The 27,685-nt window shown below is 38.8% G+C and overlaps 1 protein-coding gene across 1 annotated transcript; it reads left to right on the top strand.

Moving 5' to 3' along the window:
- The first annotated feature begins 178 nt into the window (after positions 1 to 178).
- CUL4B (cullin 4B) lies at positions 179 to 27,263 on the top strand. The gene is made up of 21 exons (XM_075435516.1): positions 179 to 286; positions 1,079 to 1,600; positions 4,270 to 4,385; positions 9,842 to 9,945; positions 10,876 to 10,945; positions 11,449 to 11,522; positions 12,555 to 12,717; positions 12,818 to 12,907; positions 13,181 to 13,263; positions 14,395 to 14,462; positions 15,607 to 15,725; positions 16,560 to 16,752; positions 17,862 to 17,966; positions 18,232 to 18,342; positions 19,080 to 19,165; positions 20,013 to 20,120; positions 20,377 to 20,490; positions 21,471 to 21,576; positions 21,654 to 21,826; positions 22,376 to 22,528; positions 23,676 to 27,263. Exons 1-21 carry the CDS (start codon positions 274 to 276, stop codon positions 23,769 to 23,771), a joined length of 2,667 nt encoding a protein of 888 aa, XP_075291631.1. The 5' UTR covers positions 179 to 273; the 3' UTR covers positions 23,772 to 27,263.
- The last annotated feature ends 422 nt before the right edge of the window (positions 27,264 to 27,685 follow it).

Genomic DNA, 27,685 nt, shown 5'->3' with positions numbered 1-27,685 from the left:
GGGCCCAGCCCCGGGGCACCGGCACCCACCCAGCCCGAGGCCGCAGGCCGCAGCCGTGCCCGCCCGCGCGCGCGCCCGCCCTGAGGGACCGGGGAGCCGCCCCCCTGCTGGAGGCGGGGCGCGGCGAGGGACACGCCCAGCGCCCGCCTAGCCCCGCCCCCTGCGCGCTCCCGCCAGACGGAGGGCGGCGGTCACGCCCCCTTCCCGCACGACCCGCCCTGCGCCGGCGCGCCAGGGGGTAACGAACGCGCCCGTGAGGAGCGGCCGGCAACCATGATCACTTCCGGTAGGTCAGAGGGCAGCGGAAAGGAGCGGGGGGGCGCCGGCGGGAGCAGGGCCGCTGGGCCGGAGGTGGGGCCCGCCGCCGAGCCGGGCCGCCCGGCCGCGCTTCCGGGCTGCCGCGCCCCAGCATGCACGGCGGCCGGATGTGCCGCCATCTTTAGGCTCCCTCTCTGCCGTGTATTGACAATAACAAGCCCTGGGCCGGGCCGTCCCCCCCCCCTCAGGAAGCGCGACCGGGAGGCAGAGAGGGGGGCGGCGGGAGCCCGAGGAGAGCGGGCCGCGGGGGAAGAGCGGGCCGGGCGGCGGCGAGGGCGCGGGAGGCGTGCGGGGCGAGGGGCTGGAGCCGAGGCGAGGGGGAGCCGCGCTCAGCCCTCCCCGCTGCTGCTCGGCGGAGACGGGGCGGCCGAAGCAGGAGGGGAGCGGGCAGCCACGGGGGAACACCGGTGTCGGAGAGAAGAATTGAGAGGAACTGGTGGGTGGCGAGAGGCAGGAACGGAGACGCTCTGCTGAGGAAGGAGTAAAAGCAGGAGAGCAGAGGCAAACTACGAGAAGAACCAAAGTAATAAAGGAAAGGGGAAGAGAGGAGATAAAGCGGTTCCTCGGAGAAAGAAGAACGCAAAGGAGAGCGAGCACGGAAGGACTCCACTGATGAGAGAGAGGAGTTGAAAGACCCCCCCGAGAGACACCAAACACAGACTGACTCGGAAACTCCCTCCCTCTCTCTCTCTCTTTGTCCCACCACAAGGATTTGATGCCCCTCAGCCTGTTCACTTCTGTGTGTTCATGTTTCCCACAGGTTTCTCTTCCCCCAACCCCCCAGCTACAGCCCAGGAGGTCAGACCTGCCACTGATGGTAATACCAGCAGCAGCTCCTCCTGCAAGAAGAGAAAGTTAAATAACAGCAGCAACAGCAATTCTGAAAGAGAAGAATTTGATTCCCTTTCTTCCTGCGCCTCTTCTCCTTCCAAAAACACCTCCTCGTCATCTTCCTCGGTCATCACCACCTCCTCGTGCTCCTCCTCAGGGGTTGCCTCCTCCAACCATCATCTCCAGAAGAAGCTGCGCTTTGAGGACTCCTTGGATTTCATTGGACTCGATGTGAAGATGGCTGAAGAGTCTTCTTCCTCCTCCTCCTCTCCTGCTGCCTCTTCTCAACAGCAGCATCAACAACAGCTCAAAAATAAAAGCCTTTTAATTTCGTCAGTGGCTGTGGGGCACCATGCAAATGGCCTGACCAAAGCTGCCTCCTCTACTGTTTCCAGTTTCGCCAACAGTAAACCTGGCTCCGCTAAGAAATTAGTGATCAAGAACTTTAAAGGTAACAGGCCATCATTTGTCACAACCTACGGGGAGCTGACGCTCAACTTTGTGTTTTGTTTTCAACATGAAAACCGGTTGGCTTTCAAATAGCTCCAAGTTTTACAGGAAATGCTTTTTTTCTGTGGTGAGCGTTTCTGTACTTTTGTAAAGGGGGGGTAATGTTTTGTGGTGCATACTTGCCCAGTCATGTACACATCCTGAGGTACAGCTCGCTGCTTGGGATTGTTTTTCAGGCTCCTTTCACTTTGTCTGTTTGAGAAGGCCTTAACTTATATGTTAGACGAAAGGTTTTACTACGTGAGTGTGTAAATCGCCTTTCTTCAAACTTTTAATGTTTGATATCTCTTTGCTAGTAATCCTGATTCAGGGCTTAGTATATATTTTAGTCTAGTTTATGATAAGTCTTTGCACAGTATGCGGGGTTTTTTTAAGTTGGGCCTGAATCTATACGTCTTGCCTCTATCCATGTTGTCTGTTTGTAGGTTAATCTGCCTGTGCTTAGTTTTAAATATTGAAACTAAGGTGATTATCAGGCTATTATGGTGGATTTCCTTGCTGGCTTCCCCACTTACCTTTAAAGTAGATAGTTCAGATTTTTTTCTGCATGTTTTCCCTGCAATATCCTTGCTGTAATTTTTATTATTTAATTCTTTAATGACTTTTCTTTTTCTTAACATACTTTGATCTTACAATCTTACGTTATTTTATAAATTCTCTCAAAAGATGTGTCTGAGATTGTCAAGTATTGCTACTAGAGACCAACTGAAGCAGAGAAATGAAACTTTTCTGCTGTGGTGATGTTTCAATTTCTAGCAAACAAAAATACAAATAGGTATAGGCAGAAAGCTTAGCTAAAATCTTTTTTTTTTCCCGTGTTAAGATGGGGAAATCATGGGCTTTTCTTATTTCCTGTCTCTTGCGATCTTCCAAAATAGTCCGTAGTACTGACATTAAAATTAATTTCTAAATACACAATTGATCTAAATGTTCTGTAGAGATTTCGCTAAAAGTAAGGATTAGGATTATTTTAGCCACTGGAATGTTTTAGAGCAATTCATTATCACAGTGTAACATTTTGCTGTAAGATCCTCCTAATTCTCAAGAATGTTCTCTGCCCATCACGTCATCATCGTTTAATTTGATTATTTAAAAATAGTTAGGATGCATGATAGTGAGAAACAAATGCGGTCTTCTGTTGCTTGTACACTGTTATCATTAAGGGAATTCAACTTTTCACGTTTAAAATATTTGCTAAATGTCATGGCTTGCGTGGTGCTGTGATCATCGTTGTTTATGAATTGGTATTTGAATCACTTGCCTGAAAAGGATGTCTCAATCTGCCAGCTTTGCTTTTTATTTACTCTCAGATGCTAAACTGAGTAATAGTCTTAAATTATTGTCTTTATCTTATCTGACAGCAAGAACATCCTTCACAACTTAAATAACTTCCTAAAATCCAGAATCTTGGTATTTACGGCTGAGTAGCAGACTCGTTAGTTGCTAGTGAAAATAGGCAAGTCTCCCTTGTAGTTAGCTGTCTCTCTAGGTTCTTACGATACATCTAATGTTGGGATATTGCCAATATTGTAGGGAAATTCTTAGGAGGACAAAAAGTTTACTTCTCTCTGTTCATTATTTCTAGAGAAAATCATAAAGCTTTACAATTTGTGTTTTACCTTTTGGTATGTAAAAGTCGATTTTAGTAGCGTATGAACTCCAGGCCAGTTTCACCTGTTGGTAGCATGTTTGTGCACGTGGCTTCCTCCCTAAATTTTCTTCTCCTTCCTTCTCCATTTGAGCATGTGCTTATTAGAACAAAAACGGTCATTTTGGCTAGTGAGGAGAATACATGGTTTTTGAAAATTGTCCTGGTATTCTGAGGATGTGACTCGGGGAATCTGTCTTAGCCTGTTGTAAATGCTTTAGTCTTGTTGAAGATGCGGCATAGCAGGGGCATCTCTAGAAAAGAGGCTGAAAAAAAATAATGGAGAGAGTCAAATCAGCAAAGCTTGAGCTATTTGAATGTTAAAAGAGGGCTTAACTTTTAACAAATAACCACTGGCCAAGCCCAAGAGACACATAAATGGGTTACTGTAAAATAGGAAGGTTCTCCTTGCAACCATAAAGCCTGTATTATAGTTACAGTATTTCCATGCATGTTTCTTGAGTGTTTCGTTCCAACTGTTAATACAGAGTAGAATTAATGAGCAGTAAATTAAAAAAATAAGCTATACACAACTCTGTAGCTTTTAATCCATCATTTTTGGCTTTTATGTTTACCTTCTTTTAGCTGTGCTGTCCTGGTAGCGAAGAAGAATGTAATGAAGATATGGATCATTCTTGCTGGTTTTTAGCCTTTTATCCCTTCTTGAGCTGCTCAGACACAGTATTGTGATTTTTATAAATCGCACGTACTGTTTGGGCTACAGGTGCTATGGTGCGTATGTGAAGAGCAATGCTGAATTTTTACAATGCATTACTATTTCCAATGTAAATAGGGTACTGCTTTTAGGCAAATGCTTACTTTTCACGTAAGTATAAATTAAAATCTAGAGCATCAGCCCATACCTGTTCCCTCTCAAAGCTACATTTTTTGTTTCTGTAAAAGGTAAAATATTATGTTTTTTTCAAAATACTTTCTCAAACTCTATGTAATTTCTTTTAAAGATAAACCCAAATTACCTGAAAACTACACAGATGAAACCTGGCAAAAACTGAAAGAAGCTGTGGAAGCTATCCAGAACAGTACTTCAATTAAGTACAATTTAGAGGAGCTCTATCAGGTAAGTGCTGGAAGTGAAAGCGATGGAGTAGGGCTTTTTCTTTTGTGGTTGGATTTTTTTGATGCAGTGGTAGGAATATGACATTTTGCTTGCTGGCTGCTTTTGTCATTGAAGAACTCTTCGTTGAATAGTTTCTCAAATTTTAAAATCATCAGTAAAAATTTCACAAGACCTAACATAAACTTGGAAATTTTTTTACCTGCCACAATAGCAGCTCTGCAGAGAGGAACCTGGGTGTCCTGGTGGACGACAGGTTGACCATGAGCCAGCAGTATGCCCTGGCTGCCAAGAAGGCCAATGGCATTCTGGGGTGCATTAGGAGGAGTGTGGCCAGTAGGTCAAGAGAGGTTCTCCTTCCCCTCTACACTGCCCTAGTGAGGCCTCGTTTGGAGGACTGTGTCCAGTTCTGGGCTCCCCAGTTCAAGAAAGATGAGGAGCTACTGGAGAGAGTCCAGCAGAGGGCTACAAGGATGATGAGGGGACTGGAACATCTCTCCTACGAGGAGAGGCTGAGGGAGCTGGGCTTGTTCAGCCTGAAGAAGAGAAGGCTGCGAGGGGACCTAATATATACTTACAAATACCTGCAGGGTGGGTGTCAGGAGGACGGGGCCAGACTCTTCTCAGTGGTGCCCAGCGACAGGACAAGGGGCAACGGGCACAAACTGAAGCAGAGGAAGTTCCGTCTGAACATGAGGAAGAACTTCTTCCCTCTGAGGGTGACAGAGCCCTGGAACAGGCTGCCCAGGGAGGTTGTGGAGTCTCCTTCTCTGGAGATATTCAAGACCCGCCTGGACAAGGTCCTCTACACCCTACTATAGGTGACCCTGCTTCAGCAGAGGGGTTGGACCAGATGACCCACAGAGGTCCCTTCCAACCCCTACCGCTCTGTGATTCTGTAATGTAGTCCAAAGTATGGTTTCCATTGCAACAGTTGACAAGAAGTAAATAAGGCAAGGAGCTGTATTCCCTTTACTGTTGTGGGGTTTTGGTGTGTAGCTGCTAAAGGAGAAAAGTGAAATCCTAAAACGTTGGTGTTTAGGTAAGAAAAAGACGATTTATATTAAAACATAATTCTTTTTCTGAAGACAGTATCTGTTCATGATTGAGGATCATAAATCATTTAAAAACTGAAACTTTGTATTTGACTTCTTAAAAGTATGTGTAGAATATAATTTTTCTTCATTAATTGTATTATTTTGGTTTGTTATTTTTTTATCATTCAGCATTCTGTGTATTCTGACAACTGAGAATCAAAATTTGTTCCCAGCAACAGCTCTGATTGTTTTGCCGTGACTCTTTTAGGAAGTGATCAGACTTGAATTACATTTCCTAACTTTTTTTATAAGCTCCACTTCTGCTTTTTCAGCTGAACGTGTTAGGGAGACTTCTCCCCCTCCTCACCTTTTCCCTGCTAACGTTGCGGTACTTGCGGTTTTAGCGGCCTAGCAGTAGGACTGCTTTAGCTAGGTGTTAAGAAGCACTTACACTTTTTACTCTACTTTTAAAGCCTTTATGACGTGGTTAGTTGTTTGATTCGTTCCTCTGTGTGTATATAGCCTGCTCTCCATCTGTTGTTAGTGTCTCTTCTTCCCCTGCTCTCCCCTTTTCAATAAAAGTTGCGTTTGGATATGGCTGATTTCTGTGAAAAGTTGGGGAGAAAAATTCTATTTTCACAAGGTTTGGGGACAGATTTAGGGAAGGATAAATTGCCATTCCTCGTGGAACCAAGAACCTCATGGGCCAAGTTGCTCAGTCCAGTGAGTTTTTAAGTTAATTACAATGTTTTATAACGTTCAATTAATCTAAAAATAGCTTTTTTATCAGTGTGTCAGGATAATATATAGTATTGTTAAAGTAACAATAGTATTGTTACTTTTGCAAAACTTCGTGAAACTAATAGCAAATTACAACCTACTGTATTGGCTGGTATTATAAATTACTGTAGGCTGAAGAACAGAGCAAATAACTGTTAATTAAATACTTGAAGGCTATCCAAAATTGTTTAACAGTGCAAAATTCTATTGAAAGCCTTGCTACTGTTTCACAGTTATCACATAATTTCTGCTCACTTTTACCACAGGCTTAATTTAATGTTGCTTGTGCTCATAAAATAAAAAATACGCTTTTTTCTTTTTAATCTCAATTTTAACATTGTGATAACTGACATACTTTTTAATGAAATCAAGTGCAATCAAGAATGAAAGTTTTTTTAATAAATCTAAAAATAAATGTTTTGCTTTAAAAATAGTAATAGGAATCCCTAGTGTTTTTAAATGCTAACTAAACTAGTGTCATTTCTGAACAGCTGCTTGGTAAATGGATCTGATGCCAAATATGCCTTGGCAAACGCCATTATCCAAGCATAGAGGGAAATTGCAAAAGAGTCCGCAAAAGTTCTGCTGCACACCTCAAAATAGGAGACTTTTGTTTTTAATGGAATTAAACTTCTTGAGTGTGGTTTAACTCTTGTCTGTGTTGGAAAATCCCACTGAGCAAGCATTTTGAGGCTGTATTTCTTTATGGGACACTGTCTTCGTACTTGCTTTGTTCCTCCACAGCACGAGAAATGATACACGTCTTTGAGTAGCTGCAGTGCTACAGAATTGGAAACTTCTTTGTTAGAAGAACAGTTCTTTCTTCTTTTCTTTAGATTAGTACTAGAAGATAGAGATCTAGATCTTTGGTATCAGATCTGTAGTTAATTATTATTTTTAAATCAATCAGACCTAAGTACTTCTGGAAAGTTCTGGTTTTCTCTCATCAGAGCTGTGTTTGGTTCTTTTTTCTACTTTTCCCCAGCACACAAACCCAAGTGTGGATGCTGTAATTAAAAAACAAAAACAAAAAAACCCACCCCGACACAACCCATAAACCACAATACATGTTGCAGAAAGGGAATATGACGGTTCACCTTCAGATGTTTTGACCATATTCAGGGCACAGATTCCCCAATCAAAAAGCTTTTTTTCGACTAAACAAGACAATTTTGTGAACTAGAGCCCATAAAGTTGTTGAGAATTTTTGGTACGTTACAGTTATTGCTGTGTAACAGCAATAATTAAATTTGCAAAGCATGATATTGCAGTAGTGGTCTTATGCTCCACATGGCAAATCTTAGTAAAAAGTTTTGTATTTGTGTGCTTAGAAAGTTTAAAAAAAAAAAGCCAATTGAACAGAATTCACAAATTAAAACATTTCTGTGGATGTTATCAATGAAGATGCAGAAGTTTTGCACCACCTGATGTTCAAAGACTCAGTACTAGCAGACGTGTGTTTAACATTTAGGAATTTCTGATACACAAATGCCAAAGCACAGCTTTATATGAAGACTACATACAAGTAGGTGTATATTAATATATGTTAACTTGTTTCACTAAAAGTTAATGGTATGCGTTTGTCCATCTACAGTGCAGAGGCTAATTCTTTCAAGGATTTGGAGCAGCATGGTTAAATAGCACTTGTTTTGATAGACCGCAGTTATGAAAATGTTGGTAGTTGAGATGGATGAACTGACCAGAAATACAGTGGAAGGGCCGGTGGTGTCCTAGGCTGGTAGGCAGAAGCAAGACTAACCGTGGTTTTGCGGATGACTAGCAAGTTCTATCTAAAATGTTCATCTTCCCAGCTCTCAGTTGGCTTTTCCAAAGGAAGTGGGAGAAAAGAAGCGGGCTATTTATTGCACTTGCTGAAGGTCTAATCAGGGTCTTCAGGCTTCGTGTTTTCCATCCCCTTTTTCTTCCGAAATCAAAGCAGTGATTATTTCCTGTTTTGCTGCTGTTTCATTTAGAGCCGGACCCTGTGGGTACAACAGCAGAATAGAGATGAGCAGTGTCCATAACCTACTCTGAACAGTGAACTGGAGAATGTTTTTCTCTCACATCATTGTATTTGTTTGGAGTTTCTTAAGCGCTAAGGCTGAGAGTTGATTTGGTTGCTATTTCCATACATATTCCATATGTGCAATTCAGCAATAATTCTGGCTTTCCTAATAATCATCATTCAGACCTGGCTTAGTCTTAGTTGGCACACTCACTCTCTTGCTACAGCTGTTTATTTCTGACAGTAAGCTTACGCAGATTTGGTTTTCTTGTTACTGGTGTGTGGGTTGGTTTTGTTGTGGGGCTTTGGTTTTTGTGGTGGTGGTGATTTTTTTTTTTTTTGATTCTGCCGTGTCTTAGAGCCAGTATTAGCTGTAGTGCACTTGCTCTAGAGAGTTTTTTACTGTTGATACTGAGAATAATTACTGTTGATATCCTAGGATAAACTGAGGAACTCCTTGTTTAGCTGTTTTGATTGTTGCTGTGCTTTTAGTGGTGGCGGCTTACTGTTTGCCCGTGGCTTCTATTTAGACTCTTGGGAAATATCCTGGAGGGCTTCAGTGTAATGGAGCAGATCTGCTCTGTAGACTCCTGAAGTACGCTGTCTCTGCATGATTGCCTGCGGTTGCTGGGGAACAAACTTGATCTTCCAGTCTTTTTTTGTCCTATGAGTTGGTTGTACTAGCAACTGAAGTATTTCCATTAAAAAGAAATAAATCAAGAGTCATTAGTTGAAAATCAACTAATCCTGTCTAGTTTCTACAGATGTTTTACAGAATAATAACATATTGTGTGTGTCTTTCACCAATCCACAAATAGTTGAAGTTGCTCAGTTGCTTTCTGAATCTGGGGAATTGCTATAAATTTTGGAAGAGTCTTGAGTTATGCTGATGGACTTTAGAATGCTTGTTTGAGTGATCAGTCTCCAAGACATGTCCCCATGAAACTTCTTTTTGCTTCCGGCTGTGAAGTACAGCAACAAGTCTTCTAATACTTGATTATGATCTAGAAATCTGAGATTTGTCACTGTAAACGTCTGGAACGTAGTCACACTACTGAAAGTTGTTCGAGATTGCAACTAAACTTACTCAGGCAAGGGGTCGATGGATGGAGACATATATATAAATCATGTATATGTATGTACTCTTGGGAATGAGGGAAGCTTAATCAAGGAATGGACTGCAAAATGAAAGAACACTGGCAATGCTTTTCTGCTGATTTTAGTGTGACTTGCAGAGCACAGCAGTTAGTAAAATTAAGACCTTAAGAGTTTGCTTTGAATTACGAAACCCAGCAAGCTGCTGGAACATATTAAGCTAACATCCTTGTTCTTAGAGATGCAAGTCCTGCAGGTCCTTGCGAGATATCGGTACTTCAGCTGAAATTAATAAACTGTAAGCTGTTCAGGGCATGGCTTTCATTTGTCTCTTATTACCGTTACAGTGCCGTATAGTGTGCCGTGTCTCTGTGGTGTTTTGGGTGCAGTAGTTAACTATGTTACAATTAAAAACTGGTAGATTTTTTTAGTGAGAAGCAGAAGAATTGCATGGTTGTTTTGAGGTTTTTCTCCCCTTTCCTTGTAAAACCACATATAAGAATATAAACAGATTTCTTAGTATCTGTTTCTCTTCACTTCAGGCTGTTGAAAATCTCTGCTCCTACAAGATATCTGCAAACTTGTACAAACAATTGAGGCAGATCTGTGAAGACCACATTAAAGCACAAATTCACCAGTTCAGAGAATATCCTTTTTTTAGCTGTTGAGAAGCTAAAGCGTTTTTACCTGTCAGTATGTGGTGATGGATTTCTTAGACTAGTTCATGACACTAGGCCATGGTAATCTGAACTCCTAGGTTTTGCATGAATGGGTCTGTTTTCATTTTTTTGTGGGACCTCAGAGATCACTATAGTTCCTTTATGTCTGTAACGATTTGAAAAGTTTGTGTGAAAGTTTCATTGGTATTTGTGAAAGACTGACTTCTTACAAAAGCTCATATTAGCCTTACAGCAAAGCTTAAAAAGGCTGTATTGGCTGTATCGCTTCAGGGGTTTTTATGTGCTGAACTTGCCAAGCACAGGTAAATGGAAAAGTCTTCCAACAAGTAGTTCTTGTTTTCTTTTTGAAAAATGCTAGTGGTCTGTCAGCATACGATGTTAGTGCTTCTGAGGATCAAAATGTTTTATTTTCAGAAGTTTTGAGTTGCATCAGATCGAGATCCTATTAAGTGGATATTAATTAGTACCAGAACTATGCTGTGAACTGAATACTTGTTAAATTTCAAGGACAAAATTTATCTCTTGAGGCTGTCTGTTAACGTGAGCTGAAATTACAGCAGCTGTGTGGTGGTGGGCTCTTTCATGTATTGTGGGTTGTTGATTTTAGAGATGTGGGGATATTTTTTCTGCTCCCCAGGGATGGGGGAGAAGACAAAACATTCAAAATTATTTAGATCCTTTTTTTTTTAAATTGTTCAGCTCATTTTGATTTCTCATTATTAACATAAGGATCCTCACTAAAAACAAAAATAAACCTGTTGCAAGGAGTTAACTGGTTCTTTTTGGGAGTAGGTGAGTTTGTTGTGCTCTCTTAAGTGTCTTTAAAAAAAATAATAATGGTTCATTTCATTGCTATCACTACCTATTAATCATAATTTTCTTAATGATTTCATCATGGATTCATTGGATAGTGTCCTTTTCCTGAAGAAAATAGACAAATGTTGGCAAGATCACTGCAGACAAATGGTAAGTTTTTTATCTTTTTCAAGAAAACCAGTTGCCTAGTCAGCCTGTGTTTTGCTTAACTTTGTTCATTTACAAACATACTGTACTTCTGAAATGTTATATTAATTTGTATAAAGCTTCGTTGTGAAATACAACTGTATCTAGCTCATTAGAAATTGAGCTTTGAAAATACTTGTCTGTAGTGTGCTTCTTGACACATCGGTCTGGTCTTGGGCACACGCACACCCCCGCATACACACCCAACTATTAAGAGTTGTTTCTATGCAAACCTTTCTCCTTTTATACTTATTATAAAAGGAGCTATTCTTCTATACAGAAAGATGTTAAATGTCATATTGATCATCTCACCGAGATTGGCAGAATGTTTTAAACAAATAAGCACTGTCTAAGAAAGCCCTGCAAGAGACCTGTTAGTAGGACATTTTGTTGTTGTTGAACATGTTGTGTTGCTCTTCAGTTTCAGGAGTAGATGACTCTGACTTTTTTATTCCTCCTTATAACAGATTATGATTAGAAGTATCTTTTTGTTCTTGGATCGAACTTACGTACTTCAGAATTCAATGCTGCCATCTATTTGGTAAGGGCACAAAGAATAAAATTATTGGGGGGTATATTTAAATTATCGCATATATCTTGCTGACTTTCAGAGTTTGTTTTTTTTTTTTTAATACAAACTTTATAGTGACCTGTAAATTAGATGGTGAATGTATACATGCTTGTTGCAAAGGGAGATTTCACTTTTAATTTATTTGCCATGAATTACAGGATTCTTCTAGAATAGCTGTGATAGCAAATTTCAGCTAAGTAGGTGTCAACCTCCAGTTTGCACAGTGAAAAGAGAGGGTCTGTTCAATGACTGAAGTGCAAGGGTTTAGGTTGCCCAGTTACTGGCTTTAACATGCATAGTATTCAAAGTTCTGTACCCAAAGTTACCCAAAATAACAAGTTACTCTTTTGGACATCACACACACATACCCCCCTCCCCAATATTTTAATAATTAGCAAATGCCCTGCACTGCCTCTGACACTACCTGAATTACTTTGCCAGGGATTTAAGGAGTGGTAGATGAAGGTCCTGGCTTTTCCTAAAATTGTGAAGACCCACAGTTTCAAATTCGTGGAAGGTTTTAACTGGGATGCCCAAAGCAGAGATCCTTGTCTTTCACATCACTGAGTTCTTCTAAGCTCTGCCTAAGAATCAGAGATTAGAAAGTGATAGACAAAAAAAGGATATTACCCAACAGCTTAACCATGGAATTTGGACCCAGGATTTATCCTTTTCTCGTGAAGGCTGCTGTTTATTCAGTTTCCTCCATTCTCCTGCCATCCAAGTGAAAAATAACGACGCTGCAAAAGTGAGGTGGTTATTTAGGAAGAAAATTTGTGCTTTGGTCTTTAAAATCTGTAGCTTACTGTTGATGCTTTGTCATGGTTTATTTTAGTGTTTATGTGTTTGTTCATCTTGAGTGATTTGGGGGCAGAGGAATTGGGAACTTCAAGAACGCTAGTATTTGTCCTCTCTATTCGATCTTGATCAAATTTGATCAATAGAGAATATTTGGGGTCGATTCTTACATAATTATTTGAACAGTCTTTATTTTCTTTTTAGGGATATGGGGCTAGAATTGTTCAGAACTCATATAATCAGTGATCAGAAGGTTCAGAACAAAACTATTGATGGCATTCTTCTGCTTATTGAGAGGGAAAGAAATGGTGAGGCTATCGATAGGAGCTTACTGCGAAGCCTTCTAAGCATGCTTTCTGACTTGCAGGTGAGTAAACTTGTTTCACCTTTAAACCCGTAAACGGTTCAGATTCTTACTTAGTGCTCGGTAAGTTTTACCCTGGATTGCTGTTGTGTTGTTTCCCTAGATTTATCAAGACTCTTTTGAACATAGATTCTTGGAAGAGACTAACCGCCTGTATGCAGCAGAGGGACAGAGGCTTATGCAGGAACGAGAGGTATTTTGAATTTAGCAATATTTGTTATGCCTAATGATGAAGTATTGGTCAGGGAGAGGAACTATTCTGCTGCCTCAGCCAGCACACAGGGCAATATTGTGACCTTTATGTTTTACAGTACTCTGAAAAAGCAAATTCACATGCCGTGGCCTTCAGTCGCAGTGCTAACAGTCTCTGCTGAAAACTGGAGCTGCTGCTGTCAAACTAGTATTGTCTTTTTTTTCCTTCCTCTTGATTTTTTTAAAACATACAAAACTACTCTGGCATTTTTAGGTTCCAGAATATCTTCACCATGTCAACAAGCGCCTGGAAGAAGAAGCAGACAGGATAATCACTTATTTAGATCAGAGCACACAGTAAGTGCAATCTCTCTTTACTTGGTATTGTTAGCTGTTTGGCTCTTCTTCTGTGGAGGGCCATCTAATAGCTACAATTTGTTTCAGTTATTGACTGACCATCAAATGTTTCTCACTTCCCACAATTCCTTGTTTACAATGAAGCACTGTCTTGGCTCACACAGCTAATACCCTTTTCTTCTAAGCCACTAGTTATTTTGACATAAATGTTGTTGGGCATTTGGTTGGAGAAAAGTAGGCTGCCACTCGCAGTCCAAATGTCTCTCTTGCTGAAATGCAATTAATCAGCTGTTGTTCTACCTGAAAAAGGTAGGACCTGGGACAGAGAATTCTCAAGCTAAAGGCTCTGAATATTTACATTTAAATATTTGTATATTCTTTATGGAGTCTGGGAAATTATTGAATAATGTAATTCTTCAATCTTTTCTACTCAGAGGCAGGATTTCCTCATATACAATCAAGTAGAGGTCATGACTGGTAGGACAGGAGAAATGTTCTCCTAACATAAAGCCACAGCTGTCGTGTCTGAGAGGAAAATGTAGGTCACTAATATAACAAAACTCTTCAAGCAAGTGGTAGCAACTTCTTAAAGAGCAGGTACAGAGGATCTCTCTGAGGAAGGTGTTTTATTGCTACCGCCATACATTTTTATTTCCTTCCTCCTTCAGCTGTTGAAAACATTTAGCTTGTTTAGTGGCTTCCTTCTTCCACACCATTATTAGTGGCCAACTATGTATTCTGATTTAATACCTCTTGACTCATGAGGTGTGGTTTTTTTCTTCTGCTTGGTTTATCTCCCAAGACACAAATCTCCTCCCACAAAGCAGGAGAAGATACATTCTTTGACAAACTTTTTCCCAGTGTCTTCACTGGTGGAGTCATTGTCCAGCTGCCTAGAGGTCATGTACAACAGGCTTACTGTGTGAATTCAATTCTCCGTCAGCAAATAGAAAAAAAGATTGCTTACCAGGGAGGAAAAAGGATAAATATGTGTGTAATCATTTTAGGTCCTTGGCCACAGACAGTTAGAGTTCTCCCAGTGACAAGTGTAGTTAATGCAATCTCAGAAAAAGGATTTAAAACTGTCAATAATGGAAAAAGGAAAAGTAATTCTAAACGTTTTTTCTATAGGAAGCCACTAATTGCTACTGTAGAAAAGCAGCTTCTAGGTGAACATTTAACAGCCATTCTTCAGAAAGGTAATCTTTCTTCTTTATAGAAATGTTTCTAATTACTGCTTTGGGGCTTTCAATTCCTATGCTGAAAAAGAAAGTGACAGATTCAGGTGCTGGGGGAGGACATGAGCTACATCATTCTTTAACGTCCTTTGCTACTCAGTTCGTGAAATAGCACTGACTGCTTTGCAAGAGGGCAAGTACCATTCTCCTTGTCAGAGGTAAGGAGACGCAATGCTCTCTTCAGATACATGGCAAAGCAAAAGGAAAACTAGAACAGGGGACCCTGGAGTTCAGTGTGTTAAACAGCACTTTGAAGACTTGGTAAAGGAGTTGCCTTTGAAAGGGGAAATACTGATTAATTGCTGCTCATAAAAAGCAGCTTGTTTTAAAAATGTAGTACAGTTTGAGCAATGAAGTATGTTGCCTCAGTTCTGCAGTAGTCTTTCTGGAGTCAAGTGACCCTCTGTTGCTGAGGGATAGTCTGGAAATAGGTAAGGGTGCAGCAAGGGTTGAATAATAGAAGAAAATTATCAAGTCCTTACTAGCCACATTCTGGATGAAACAGGTATGTGAGCATCTTCCTGCATATCTGTAGCAGACTCTTTACTGAGAGGAGTATCAAGTTTACTGTATTTATCCATCCACTTTCTTGGAACCTTGCTGTGGAGCATCAGGGCTTTTCTGCCAAAAAAAGTTAAAAAGTGAAAGGTGAAGATACTTCTTGAAGCTGCTTGCCTTCAAACATCTGTAAAATTTGTTTGACAGCTGGAATTGAGACTTGGAGGTCTGTCTTGCCAAGGAACCTTTCCTACAGATCAGTAGAGCATAAACTTTTCAAATCTTTAGGGAATAGTAAAGCAGAAGTAAGCAAAGGTGTTGTGATAAGTATGTCATGTAAAGTACATGTAGCCTAAGATACCCAGTGCAATAACAAGGTTTTTAAGGTTTGAGCCAGTTCAGGTAGCCATTCTGTGTTTCGCTGTTAAATTAGGTAGCTTGAAAAAAACAAACCACCACCACAACAAAAAAAAACAAGACCAAAAAACCGCCACTAATTGCTTGATAAAAAATACTAGCTTTGAAGAGGTCCCTTACTGTAATAATATGCTGTGCTTTCTTTGGATTGCTCTGGTTTTAATTTCTGTTGAAATTCTCTCATTTGCAGGTTTAAATCACCTTCTTGATGAAAACAGAATTCAAGACCTGTCTCTTCTGTATCAGTTGTTCAGTCGTGTGAGAGGTGGAGTACAGGTTCTCTTGCAACACTGGATTGAGTACATAAAGGTACTGTTCCTAGAACTCTGGAACAGATACCACTGTTGTATCAATGGGGTTTATACAGATATTTCAGTCATCTTTACAAACTATTGCACTTTTCTAAGAGTTAAAGACTACTTGCTTATAAACATATATTTAATAGGCAGCTTTTGAAACTGTACTAGGAAAAGTACAGTAACTGTTCTAGCCCTATTGAAGAAAATATTGAACTATCAGTCGAATTAAAAACTCAGAATTTATTTGGAGTTCAGTATCTTGCTTATAGTTAGCTGTGGAGGACAGCTAACATTTCTCCAATAGACATTTTGGCAATGGCAGCATGTTTCTGTCTTCTCCCTGCTAAGATTTCTTGTCAGCATGAGTGGTAGCTTAAGTTACCAACCACTTGAAGTTCAAAAGGCACTTGAATATTACTTAAGATGTTTCATTATATTACTCAGTGAAAATGTCACAAAAAGTGCAGTTCTTGTGAAGGAAGGCTTTGTAATGGCATAGGAGTACTGTTAATTAAAATTGAGTTTAGTAGGAGCTTTACCTGTGTAAAACCTGAGAATATAGATGTTTAAAAAGGGCGCATTTATTTTCTCATGCTTAAGTTTATTTCTTCAGAAAAACGTTATGTTTATCTGTTCACTTATTCATAGATTGGTTTTGAATCAACATACAAGTTCTAGGAATGATTCTATAGTAAATACTTCATAATGCTGTTACTTCTGTTGTGTTAGTGGAACTAATATAAATACCAGAAACAAGACTTTACAAAGATAACTTAGGCTTCTAGTAGTCTTGTCATTTAAATTCGTTATTCAGATTAATTGAAAGATATGTTTTATTTTGCAGGCATTTGGTAGCACTATAGTAATTAATCCAGAAAAAGACAAAACCATGGTCCAAGAACTACTTGATTTTAAAGACAAAGTTGACCATATTATTGACGTTTGCTTTCTCAAGAACGAGAAGTTTGTAAATGCCATGAAAGAAGCCTTTGAAACATTCATTAACAAAAGACCAAATAAGCCAGCTGAACTCATAGGTATTTTTCTTCAGTTTCTTCCCATGTTAGAATTTGAGTGGGTGACATGAGGGAGCTGCTGATGCAGCTTATAGATGGGATGCCATGGAATTGTTTGTTAAATGAGATTATGCACAATGCATTGTCAAACTGGGGATCTACTGTGCCTTACTGTGTAAGTGAATTATTTGATAGGATAGCATTAAACATTAAGAACAAGCTGTATGCATCAGTTCACCGGCTAGGCTATAGAAAAGTGAGGAACATTAGAAGTTAGGTATTCCAGCAATGGACTGGTGTCCAGCTGTGAGAATACTGTGAAGAATTTCACTTTTCCAGAAGCTTACCTGACTGTGCCACCAACACATGTGCGCAGAGCTATAGGGGCTCTGCATAGATAACTATGTTTTAATATATAAAAGTGAAGAGAGATGACGATGTGCTGTACCTCTGCTGTTATGGGGACAGAGTCTCTGTAGTTTGCAAAGAACAGTGTTTACAGATTTGTGCGTTGCAGGTCTGGCTCTCTGCACTTCTGAATACCTTAATCATTTCCCCACACAGTGCATAATACCTGCTTTGCAGTCTGTTGTGCTGTTAGGCTTGTGGAGTAGTGCTTTCTGCCCTCCTTTCTTTTTAAATTAAATCACTAACTGTAATGTGCTTACCAAACCATTTGAAATTAAAACAAACAGTAATCTGCTAGAGAAGTGTGGCAGTATAGTCAACACACTGAAATAACTGGTTTACCTATTTTTCTGCTGATCTTTTTGCTTCTGTTATAGCCATATCAAGCTTTAGCAATAGTGACTTTTTACTTTGAGATCATAATATGGACTAGGATTTTTTACATACACAAAAATCTTCTTTAACATTATGTATGCTAAACGATGTAATAATTGCTTATCTGAAAAAAAGAAATGAGGCTATAATGTTTTTATAGCTTTATAGCCTCTGGGAAGATATATCAAGCTAGCTGTGATGAAACTGTTGTGAAGGTAATTTCAGGATCCTTTACATTTCCAAAAGATTTCACAATGCTAGCTTTAAAAAAAAATTTAAAATTAAATTACCGTTTCATAGTGATATTAAACATATGCTAAATTTTTTATTCCTCCATACTCTTTTAGCTAAATATGTAGATTCAAAGCTTCGTGCAGGCAACAAAGAAGCTACTGATGAAGAACTTGAAAAAATGCTGGATAAAATTATGATCATATTTAGATTCATATATGGTAAGTATTGTTTTTTTGTGGGGATACAGTTGTTTAATCAGTAACATAAAGGTACTTTGAAATAATTTTTGCAGACTGTCTGCGTTTTCAAGTGTTCAACTAGTTTGTGTGTTAAAATGCAAATAACCAGACCTGACGCAAAACCTGCAGAAATGTTAATGTGAAGGCCCTTGTGAGCTTTACTGAGCTTTGAATTGGGATTCTTGTAGGTAAAGTTCATTTAAAACAATGATTTGTTATCGCTGAAAAATCTCATCTCTTACAGGAAAAGATGTCTTTGAGGCCTTTTATAAAAAAGATCTAGCAAAGAGACTATTAGTTGGGAAGAGTGCATCAGTAGATGCTGAAAAATCCATGCTTTCCAAACTCAAACATGGTAAATATCTGTCTGTCAGTTTGCTTTTGTTTTAACGATAAAAAATAACTAGTCATTTTAACAGGCCATCCCAGAAGTGCTGTTTGTATATCTTCTTAACAGAAGGGCAAAAACCTCGTGTGCAAGTTTTGAATGACTGGTGGGTTTTGAGGAGACTCATTCGCTTTTGGTTTTGTAATCATAGCAGCAATAGCCAAAAAAAAAAAACTTAAAGTGCACAGCATATCTTGGCCTGTGGGATAAAGCTGAGGTTCCCTGCTGAATAAATTAGACATGAGCTCAGAGAACTTGAGGATGACTTCCTCTGTGTAAGGTCTGAAACATGAAGCTGCCAACTTCAGTCTTCTAGTCTGGCCTTCATTGTTTCATAGGATGGAGTCTTTTGGCAGTGAGAGTAAGATTTATAGCACTTGTTCTACCATCGAGAGAGTTTGGCAGGCAGCTGATAGGGATTAGAATTGTCATGAGTGACATTGCCAGTGGAGTCCTAGGATGAACAGCAATATCCACGTGGAAGAACAGTTGCATTGCAAAATAGCTGCCACATTAAAACATTTTCCGCCTTCTTGTTTATAACCTTATTCTGTACATTAATTAGAATCCTGGTCTTTGTGTGAGAACATATGCTGAAATAGGTCATCTCGCTTCAGAGTACAACCTGATATTGAGAACAACTGCTTTATGGTGTTGAAAATAAACAAGATTAATTTTTAAGATTTACATTTTCTCTGTTGTAGAATGTGGAGCTGCTTTCACCAGCAAACTTGAAGGAATGTTTAAAGATATGGAGCTTTCGAAAGACATAATGATTCAATTTAAACAGGTACTGTGGGAAAGCCTGCCGTGACCCCTTCATTTAGTTGCGTTTTGAATAAGTTATTCTCGAATAAGAAGCCTAACGAGAGGGTGGAGGATGTCTTCAGTTGTGAGCATTGGTGTTGTAATTCAGTTAAACTACTTTTGAAGTATTCCAGTTGTCTGTAATGTTCTTTCACTACAGAGAAAAGGACTTTGTAGGTGATTGCTTTTCAAAGGGGTGGACAAAAACCCAACTGGGAAAACAGTCTCTACTGAAAACCATTTGGAATCTATTTCTTAATTCTGTGCTTTTGAAAATTTTACTGAATTTCTTAATGGTTTTCCTGAGCAGCAAAGCAAAAAAACTGAAACTAGAAGCTTCTTTAAAAAAAACACACACCCACGCACAAAAAAACCCCAACAAAAAAACCACCCACAGTAATAAAAGAAGAATTGTAAACTTATACAACATTTTAACACTAGTTATAAATTGTTTTCAACACCACTATATTCTGATGGAATGGCTTGTAAGTTTTTGCCCTTTGATTCTGATGGTTCTGTAATGTTTTGATTACCAGCAAATTTTAACGTTCTTTGCTCCATTCACATATAATTAGGTACATCTTCACATCAGCCTGCTGAAACACTTCTTTTGCTGTTTTCTTCCTGTATGGAAGTGCCTTTAGAACTTCAGAAAAGCGTTTTTTCATACCCTAATTTTCTTGTATGTAACTTGCAGTTGATACAGCAAAGACATCATAAGGTCACTTGTCCTCTGTGCTATGCTAATGTCTGTTCTAACTTTTCAGTTCTACCTGAAGTATGTTTAATAGACATTGCTTTATTTCCTTTTACTTTGTTTCTTTCTGCAGTATATGCAAAATCAGAATGTACCCGGCAACATTGAACTAACGGTGAATATTCTGACTATGGGTTATTGGCCAACCTACGTGCCTATGGAGGTCCATTTGCCCCCAGAGGTAATGAATATAGACGTAGTCTACCAAGTATCAGCCTGTCAGTAATGCACCTTGATATCGACTGCAGCTTGGTTTTAAATATGCATATAATCTCTAGAAAAAAGTGCAGAAGTGTTGTTTTTTAAATAGTTTGTTTTCTTTCAATTCCGTTCATATTTCTAAGCCATTATTTAAGGCTTATTTGATGGTGGAGCAGGGAAGGATGCTTTTAAAGTAGAAATTGTGTTTTAGTGGTTTGGGTTTTTTCTGTTTTTAGATGGTAAAACTGCAGGAGATTTTCAAGACCTTTTATTTAGGAAAACACAGTGGTAGGAAACTTCAGTGGCAGTCAACACTAGGACACTGTGTACTAAAAGCAGAATTTAAAGAGGTGAGTGTATTGTTTCTCTTGTTCCTGTTGTTTTGCTGAGTCCAAGTCTAGGTTGTACCTTAGGGATGTATCAGGAAGCTTTTTTGTGCTCTGATGGAAAACTTTGCACTGCTTTTGCAATTGCTTTTAACTTTTGACCTCTTGCTGTCATGTTCACAGTTGGTGGTTTCTGAAATAGATGTATTAAGGTCTAAGAAGATGCATCCGATTTTTGTATCGGGGAGGGGGGGAGCTGTTGGTTAGTGCTTGGGGGAAATATCCAGTGGGTTTTATCCATATTAAAAATGGCACTAATTTTTATCGTGGAGAGGGAGCCATAGCGGAGAAAAAAAAAAGGGGTCACATTCCATAGATGACTTTACTTCATCCGACAGGCATTAAGCATCTTTATAGTAAGTTTTTCACTACTGAAATAAAGTTTTGGATTGTACAAGAACACAACTGTTTTTAAAGGGCTTCCAGTTATTCCCCTTCAGGATTTCTTCATGGGCACAAATATATTTCAAGAAAATTTCTCTCAGAATAGGAATGATTGCCAGTTCTATTTTTCACAAAAATGTTAATGGTAAAACAAGTATTATCAAACCTGGTTATTTGAAGGATCCTATAGTTCCTAGTACTGTGTTTCTTAAACTAATGTTTGTGTTACACTTGGACTTAAAGGTCTTTCAGATTGTAATTTTAAGCACTCTTAAACACTTTGAGATTTGTCTTGAGTAAGTTGATGCATATCTTGGGTAGTTTTGTTACTGGGTATAATAGTCTAACCTTCTGACCTCTAGTTTATTCTGCATTTCATAGTAAACACAAGGTGACCAGTAACTTTTATTCTTTTATATTGCCAGATGAATAATATAACAATCACATCCTTTAAGTGAAATAATTGATATACAAGAGAGATTTGTTCCTCCCTCCCCCATCACCACCACCCCCCAAAAAAAAGAACAGCCTCGTGATGTCTGTTAATTTCTTTGTGACAGGGCAAAAAAGAACTTCAGGTCTCCCTGTTCCAGACACTGGTGCTGCTCATGTTTAATGAAGGCGAGGAGTTCAGTTTAGAGGAGATAAAGCAAGCCACTGGGATAGGTTGGTATTGAAAACAGTTGACTAAGTCCAAGTGTTCTTACTAAAAAAAAAACCTGAATAACTTGTTTCTGCTTTAGAGGATGGAGAGCTGAGAAGGACACTTCAGTCTCTGGCTTGCGGCAAAGCTAGAGTACTGACTAAAAGCCCCAAAGGCAAAGATGTGGAAGATGGTGATAAATTCACGTGCAATGATGATTTCAGACATAAGCTCTTCAGGATAAAGATCAACCAAATTCAGATGAAAGAAACGGTATATTCTTTTTAATCCTCTGAGGTTTAGATCCTTGGGTTAAGTATCTTGTTGCCTGCCCATTTACAAGCACTTTTCCTCTTGGTTTTAATGTACTTGCTGATATCTTTGTAAAAGTTACACGCTTAATTTGGATGATAGCACATTCCCAACAATGCTGCTATAAATGTGTGCTTCCATCCTAACTTAGACACCAGTGATGCTAGATGTCTCTAAATAAGGTTGTTTAAGAGAAGTTCGAATTTGTGAATGTGCTTTTCACTCTTGATCATTCCCTGGAGCTTTACTAAATTGTTTGTGAACATAAAAAGAAGCTCACAGTGAATTTTCCCTGACAGCCATCCAATGTATAATCTGTGCAAAGATTTTATTTCCTTGTACAAGTGGTTTTTAATAGACAATCGATCTTCGTATTTGTAAACCATTTATGTCAAATATCTGACAACAGACATTTTACTGTTAACACTGAGAATTGTCTTAGAGGCACAAAGATGAATTGTTTTGACAGTGCTAGTGTTCTCTTTAAAACTTTTCTAAATGTTTCTTCAGGTAGAGGAACAGGCAAGCACTACAGAGAGAGTATTCCAGGACCGGCAATACCAGATTGACGCTGCAATTGTACGAATCATGAAGATGCGCAAGACACTGAGTCATAACCTGCTTGTGTCAGAGGTCTACAACCAGCTTAAATTCCCAGTAAAGGTGTAGTACTGATTTTTCTGCTTCTAAAACTTTATTGCTTCTTTTTATATTCCCTGGCCTGTTCTCAGTTAAACAGTACATTTTTTGCTATTAGGAAGGACAGATACTCACTTTCAGGATTTTTTTAAAGTGGGCATTGCATTCATTTATCTGACTATTACCTCAGGCTTTTCGTAAACTAAGAAAACCTATTACCAAAGGCGTTCAGAACCAGAGTCTGTTAGCAGTACCTGTGAAGCTAGCTCTGCTTGTACACTGTTCTTCTTGCATTGAAGTGTTCTGGTAATGCGTTTGTAGGGGCAAGGGGAAAATTATTCAGATATGTAATGCAGAATTGGTTTTAATTGTAAATTTGGTTGATACTTTTTAATAACTTAGTAACCAATAAATGTACAATGGTTTTTCCAGACAGACAGATTATATTGGGGTTTATATATACATACACACACGTGTATATATATGGAATGAAAATTAGATATTGGTGAATGCCTCAAAGCTAAAGAAGCCCACAGTTGCAATATAACATGAATAGTGTACTTATTGTGTACAAATGGAAATGGATTTTCAAATAGATGGTGATGCATCTGTTTGAGTTCAAACAAAAAGTGTTTTGGAAATGGAAAATAAAAGGTACTGCCATCTCAGCATAAACTGCAGTTGGGCTTTCCGGGGTTGTAACATGATTGAAATGCTTTTCCTCACTCTTTATCATGAAGCATTTTTATAAAGTCCTTCACCCAACAAAATCGTAGGGCACCCAAACTGTTGCAAAACTCAATCGCATCAAGATAAAATGAAACTTGTACCATCTTTTACCAGGTAAAAGTCAATCAGAAACACTTTTGTACATAATGCATGAGTTGCAGTTCTTTAAAGTAGAGTTCAGTTGAAACAGCAGCAGCTATCTTTCCCTTCTGTAAGAAGTATATGCTTAGCTGCAGGTGACAAACTAATTGTGTAACTCTCCAATCAGTTATACATTGGACATTTTAGAAGCTTTCATGTTTTAAGGGATTTTTTTTTTTAAACTATAATTTCTGTTTCCTCAGTCATCTTAAACAGTGTAGGTATTTGGCTTAAGTAGAAAGAAAGACCCAAGAAACATTGACTGCAAGGTAATAATGCTGACATCTGCTTTCTTTTACAGCCTGCTGACCTTAAGAAGAGAATAGAATCCTTAATTGACAGGGACTACATGGAAAGAGATAAAGAAAACCCGAATCAGTACAACTATATTGCATAAACATATGTTGGCCTTTGTTTTACTGCACATTTGGTGTCATACACAGTTGCCAGTGGATAAACTAGCCTGTTGATCCCGTTAATTGACTTTTTATACTACCGATGATTGAATGAAAGCAGTGTAATGGAAAAGTATAGTAGAGTGGACTTCTTTCAGTGGTTAACATGCCCATTTAAAGAGTACTATTTACATTTTAAGAAGAATGCTGTTGAACTCTTTGCATGTTATTTAGTAAGATGTGCAGAAAGCTGAAAGAAAGTACCTGGTCTTTGTGATTCCATTTGTCTCTGGGTCTGAAGAGGAGTCCCTTGATATACGACAGATGTCTTTCACACCTTTAAATGGAAACAGAAGGTTAATTAATATAAGAAAATAGCCTTTAAAATGCTTAAACTGCATGCAAACTTTTAATTTACTGTACAGAATGCATTTCAGTTAGTAACATACCATTGGTTTGGTTGATGCCCACACTTGGATTTTTCCTTTGAGGGAGGGAAAATAAGCCAAGCTATGCTTATTGCTGATCTAATGGAAAATATTCTTGGTCGCGATTAAGACAAAATAGTACCAATACAAAACGATGTATAAAGTTTGCAGTGTGGGCATATATACTGTATATACAAATGCCATTCTTAAAATACTGCTACAACAAAACAAATTCAGATTAGATTTATATGGCTTGCCTATAAGACTTAGTGTTCACCTTTGGGAATTTTAAGCATAAAACAGCCATAATGGAAAAAGTGACAGTTTTTACTAGTCATGGGTAGGAGGCCTTCACCTCTTGGCAGCAATACTCTAGAAAAGAGAATCTATTTACAGACATCTATGAAACGCCACACTGTTCTTGTGGTAAAGCTGTAAGAGCGAAAGTTACAAATGGATTTTAATACTTGTTTTGCTTTGCAACATTCTAAACTTGAACTAACCTCAAGGTTTAGACAGGGCAGCTCTGCTAAGACTGCCCTGCTTTGGATTGCTTTAACTTAAAGCTTTAAGAACTCAGCCCTAGATGTGGCAGGCCTCCTAGAACCCAGAAGCCTACCTCTCATATAGAAAGTTAAGTATTGCTACAAGGCATCTAAAATATATTTTCTTAGATGACCAGAGAGCATTCTTTGCATCTTTATAAGACATGGGAGAATAAGTCACTTGAATGTAGAGCTTTGTTTCAACAAATGCATTTTTTTTATTGCTATAGCAGCATGTGCTAGGAATATATGGGAAAAAAACAAAAGAAAAGGTAATTCCTCCATATAACAGTTCTTCCTTACCCAGCCAGGCTTTAGACCTACGATCAGCTGTGTGGCAGAGCACAATGAAAACCTCATCCTCTTTCAGGCACTGATAGTCCTGGGGAATACCAGATACTTCTTGAAAGCAAGACGTAACTTTCATTTAACGGCAGCGTAACTTAGCTCTCTACGATCTGTAACTTTTATCACTGTGATCCCACATTCAGGGGTGTGCATGTGCGAGAGAGGAGAGAGTGTGTGTGTGTGTTTGTGTTTTGTATCTGACACATCCCATCCTTGTTGCTTTTTTTGATCTACTGTTTAATTCCATATTTTCTCCAGCCGTGTTTTCTCTCAAGCTCTTTTATATGCAGTCCTCAGCTGACAGATTGAAGCAGATGGGGTTTTTTTTTCTCCTACTAAATTATTTGCTGTCACCCTCTACTAAGTATCATACAGCTCTTTGTGATCTGCAGAAAATCTACCTTATCCTTTGACACTACTGCAGCATAACCACTGGTAGACATCCAGGACCACCCTTGCCTCTGTAAGAAAAATACTAACAGTAGAGTTATCTGGTAAGAAACTTGAAGACTGCTCCTGCAAATCTTTAAGTATTATTTCAAATAGAGATCCACTGGGGAGGAAAGAATGCCCCCCCAGAAAAACCTTCTGTATTTTGCATTCAATGTTCCTTTTTCTTGTATGTGTTTTGTATCTTTAGCCAATAAAAGATTCCTTTTAAAAAGGTGTTTTGGAGAAGGAGCATAAAACATAACTCTTTGGGAGACAGGAGATGGTGAATGTCAGTATTGAACTGGTTCCATTCAGTCTGTTGTAGCATATAAATCTAACACCGCTACATGTTTAAAATGCCTGTTCTGGTAAAATCCTCCCTCATTAGGTGAGTGTGTTGCATTCAGTCAAACTAACCGGAAAGATCTGAGGGTTTATTTGATTTTTATTCCATCCATTTCAGTAAGTTAAATGCAGAAAAAGCTGTATAAAAAATGTCCTCAAATCTCATCAGACTTCCATGATCTGAGGCAGACCCGAAGCGGCAAGCTAGTTAAAGCAACCCAAAGAATGGCCTTTGAGAGCCCGGGCTAGGCCAAGAGCGGGGGTGAGGAAGGGGAGGGGAGGGGAGAAGGCTTCTCCTTCTTTATCTTCATGGGTTTTCCCCCAAGAACTCGTTCATCCTTCTGCTAAGGTCTCGCTCATTCCTGGTTGATGACAAAGCTGCAGCCAAGATTTATCGTCCAGCCGTACAACTCTGCAACTTCTTGCTGGGATCATGTGCCTGCCTATTGAGCCATATATATCTCTGTAAGAAAAAAATTACAGTGGGCTTGGACCACGACTCATCTGGCTAGAACACAGCTTGTCTGTTTGGCCACACATTTTTAATCTTAACTCTTGCATGCAGTTTATAGCACCTTGTTCATAAGAAATTGCAGTTTATTCTTAGAAATATATATTTTAGGTTTTTTAATCTTTATACCCATAAATGGACTATTTTTTTGTCTTGGCTGGTTTAAAAAGTGACCATTTTGTTTAAATGCTGTAATTGCAAATGTGTTGTAAACGTTGTTTTGTTCTATAGTTTACACAAAGGTGCCAAAGTAAATAGTTAATAAAAAAAAAACAAACCCTAGCAAAATGTTAAGTTGCTTTAGCTGTTCTTCATATTTTGGTCTCTGCGCTCTTTTTTTTTTTTTTTGTCAGCCTTTCATTTTTTCCTAGACATATCATTTGCCCTAACGCTTTCTTTTAAAAAAAAAAAAAAATGCATCTAAAGAAATGTTCAAATACCACTTTTTTTAGTGATTTCATATAGTAGGAAGAATATTTTCTTTGAAACATTACACTAAAATTGTGAGAGTACAGCAGCATTCAAAAATGTAATATACTTTTTGTATAACAGTTCTTCAGAGTATGTCTGGAGTGGGGGAAAAAAACTAACCCTGTTACTTTTCAGAAGCCTCTTCCCTCGGCTACCAGAATATGAAATTGTGCTTTTTCACTGCATCAAAAAGTTACAGTTTATGCAGACTTCCAAACAGGGCATGTATCACCGTTGCATCCTTCGATGCAAAAAGCAGCAAAACCTTTTTTATGTTTCATAAGTCTGATATGGGTACAGAGAGTCTTTCTTAAGTTGGTAAATAATGTAAATACATGTCCTTTCAGAGAGTGAGTCTGTTATCTAGGTATTTTGTGTCATTTAATAAATATTAAACAGTTTTGTGTTGATAAACTCGTGTGTGTAAAATGCCTTCTTACTCAAAGTTCTGTATGTTGGGCTTACTAATGTCTGTGGCTTCTTTAAATTCTTTAGCTTGTGCTTGGACAGCAGAATACTTGTTTGCTACTTAAATATAATAATAATTAGTTCCTTCTTCATTCAGTCATTAAAGTCGCTTGAGTTTTCTAAGTGGCTTCCATTCCTGAATATTTTTTTTTTATGAAGTCTTCTACAAAGTTATTGAAGGGGAAAGGAAATAAGCATCCTTGCAAACTCCAGATGGGGATTGAATGTGTAGAAGTGCCAGAAATGGTACAAAAACACCAAAGGGGGTGGCTTGCTGCTAGTAGAGGAGGCTGCTCTCCTGCTGTACCATGATTCCTTCTCTCCCAGTACAGTCAGTAATTTTTTTAATGGCTCTGGTACAATTGCTG

This window comes from Opisthocomus hoazin, chromosome 14 (assembly GCF_030867145.1).
Source record: "Opisthocomus hoazin isolate bOpiHoa1 chromosome 14, bOpiHoa1.hap1, whole genome shotgun sequence".
NCBI lineage: Eukaryota > Metazoa > Chordata > Aves > Opisthocomiformes > Opisthocomidae > Opisthocomus > Opisthocomus hoazin.
Note: the sequence above shows the minus strand (reverse complement) of the source record. Positions and strands in the feature narration are given on the sequence as shown.

What these genes read in the sequence shown, in the direction of transcription:
- CUL4B (XM_075435516.1), top strand. An exon ending in TCAATGCTGCCATCTATTTG is followed by an intron (nt 11,523 to 12,554) that starts GTAAGGGCACAA and finishes TTTTCTTTTTAG; the next exon opens with GGATATGGGGCTAGAATTGT. An exon ending in GCATGCTTTCTGACTTGCAG is followed by an intron (nt 12,718 to 12,817) that starts GTGAGTAAACTT and finishes TTGTTTCCCTAG; the next exon opens with ATTTATCAAGACTCTTTTGA.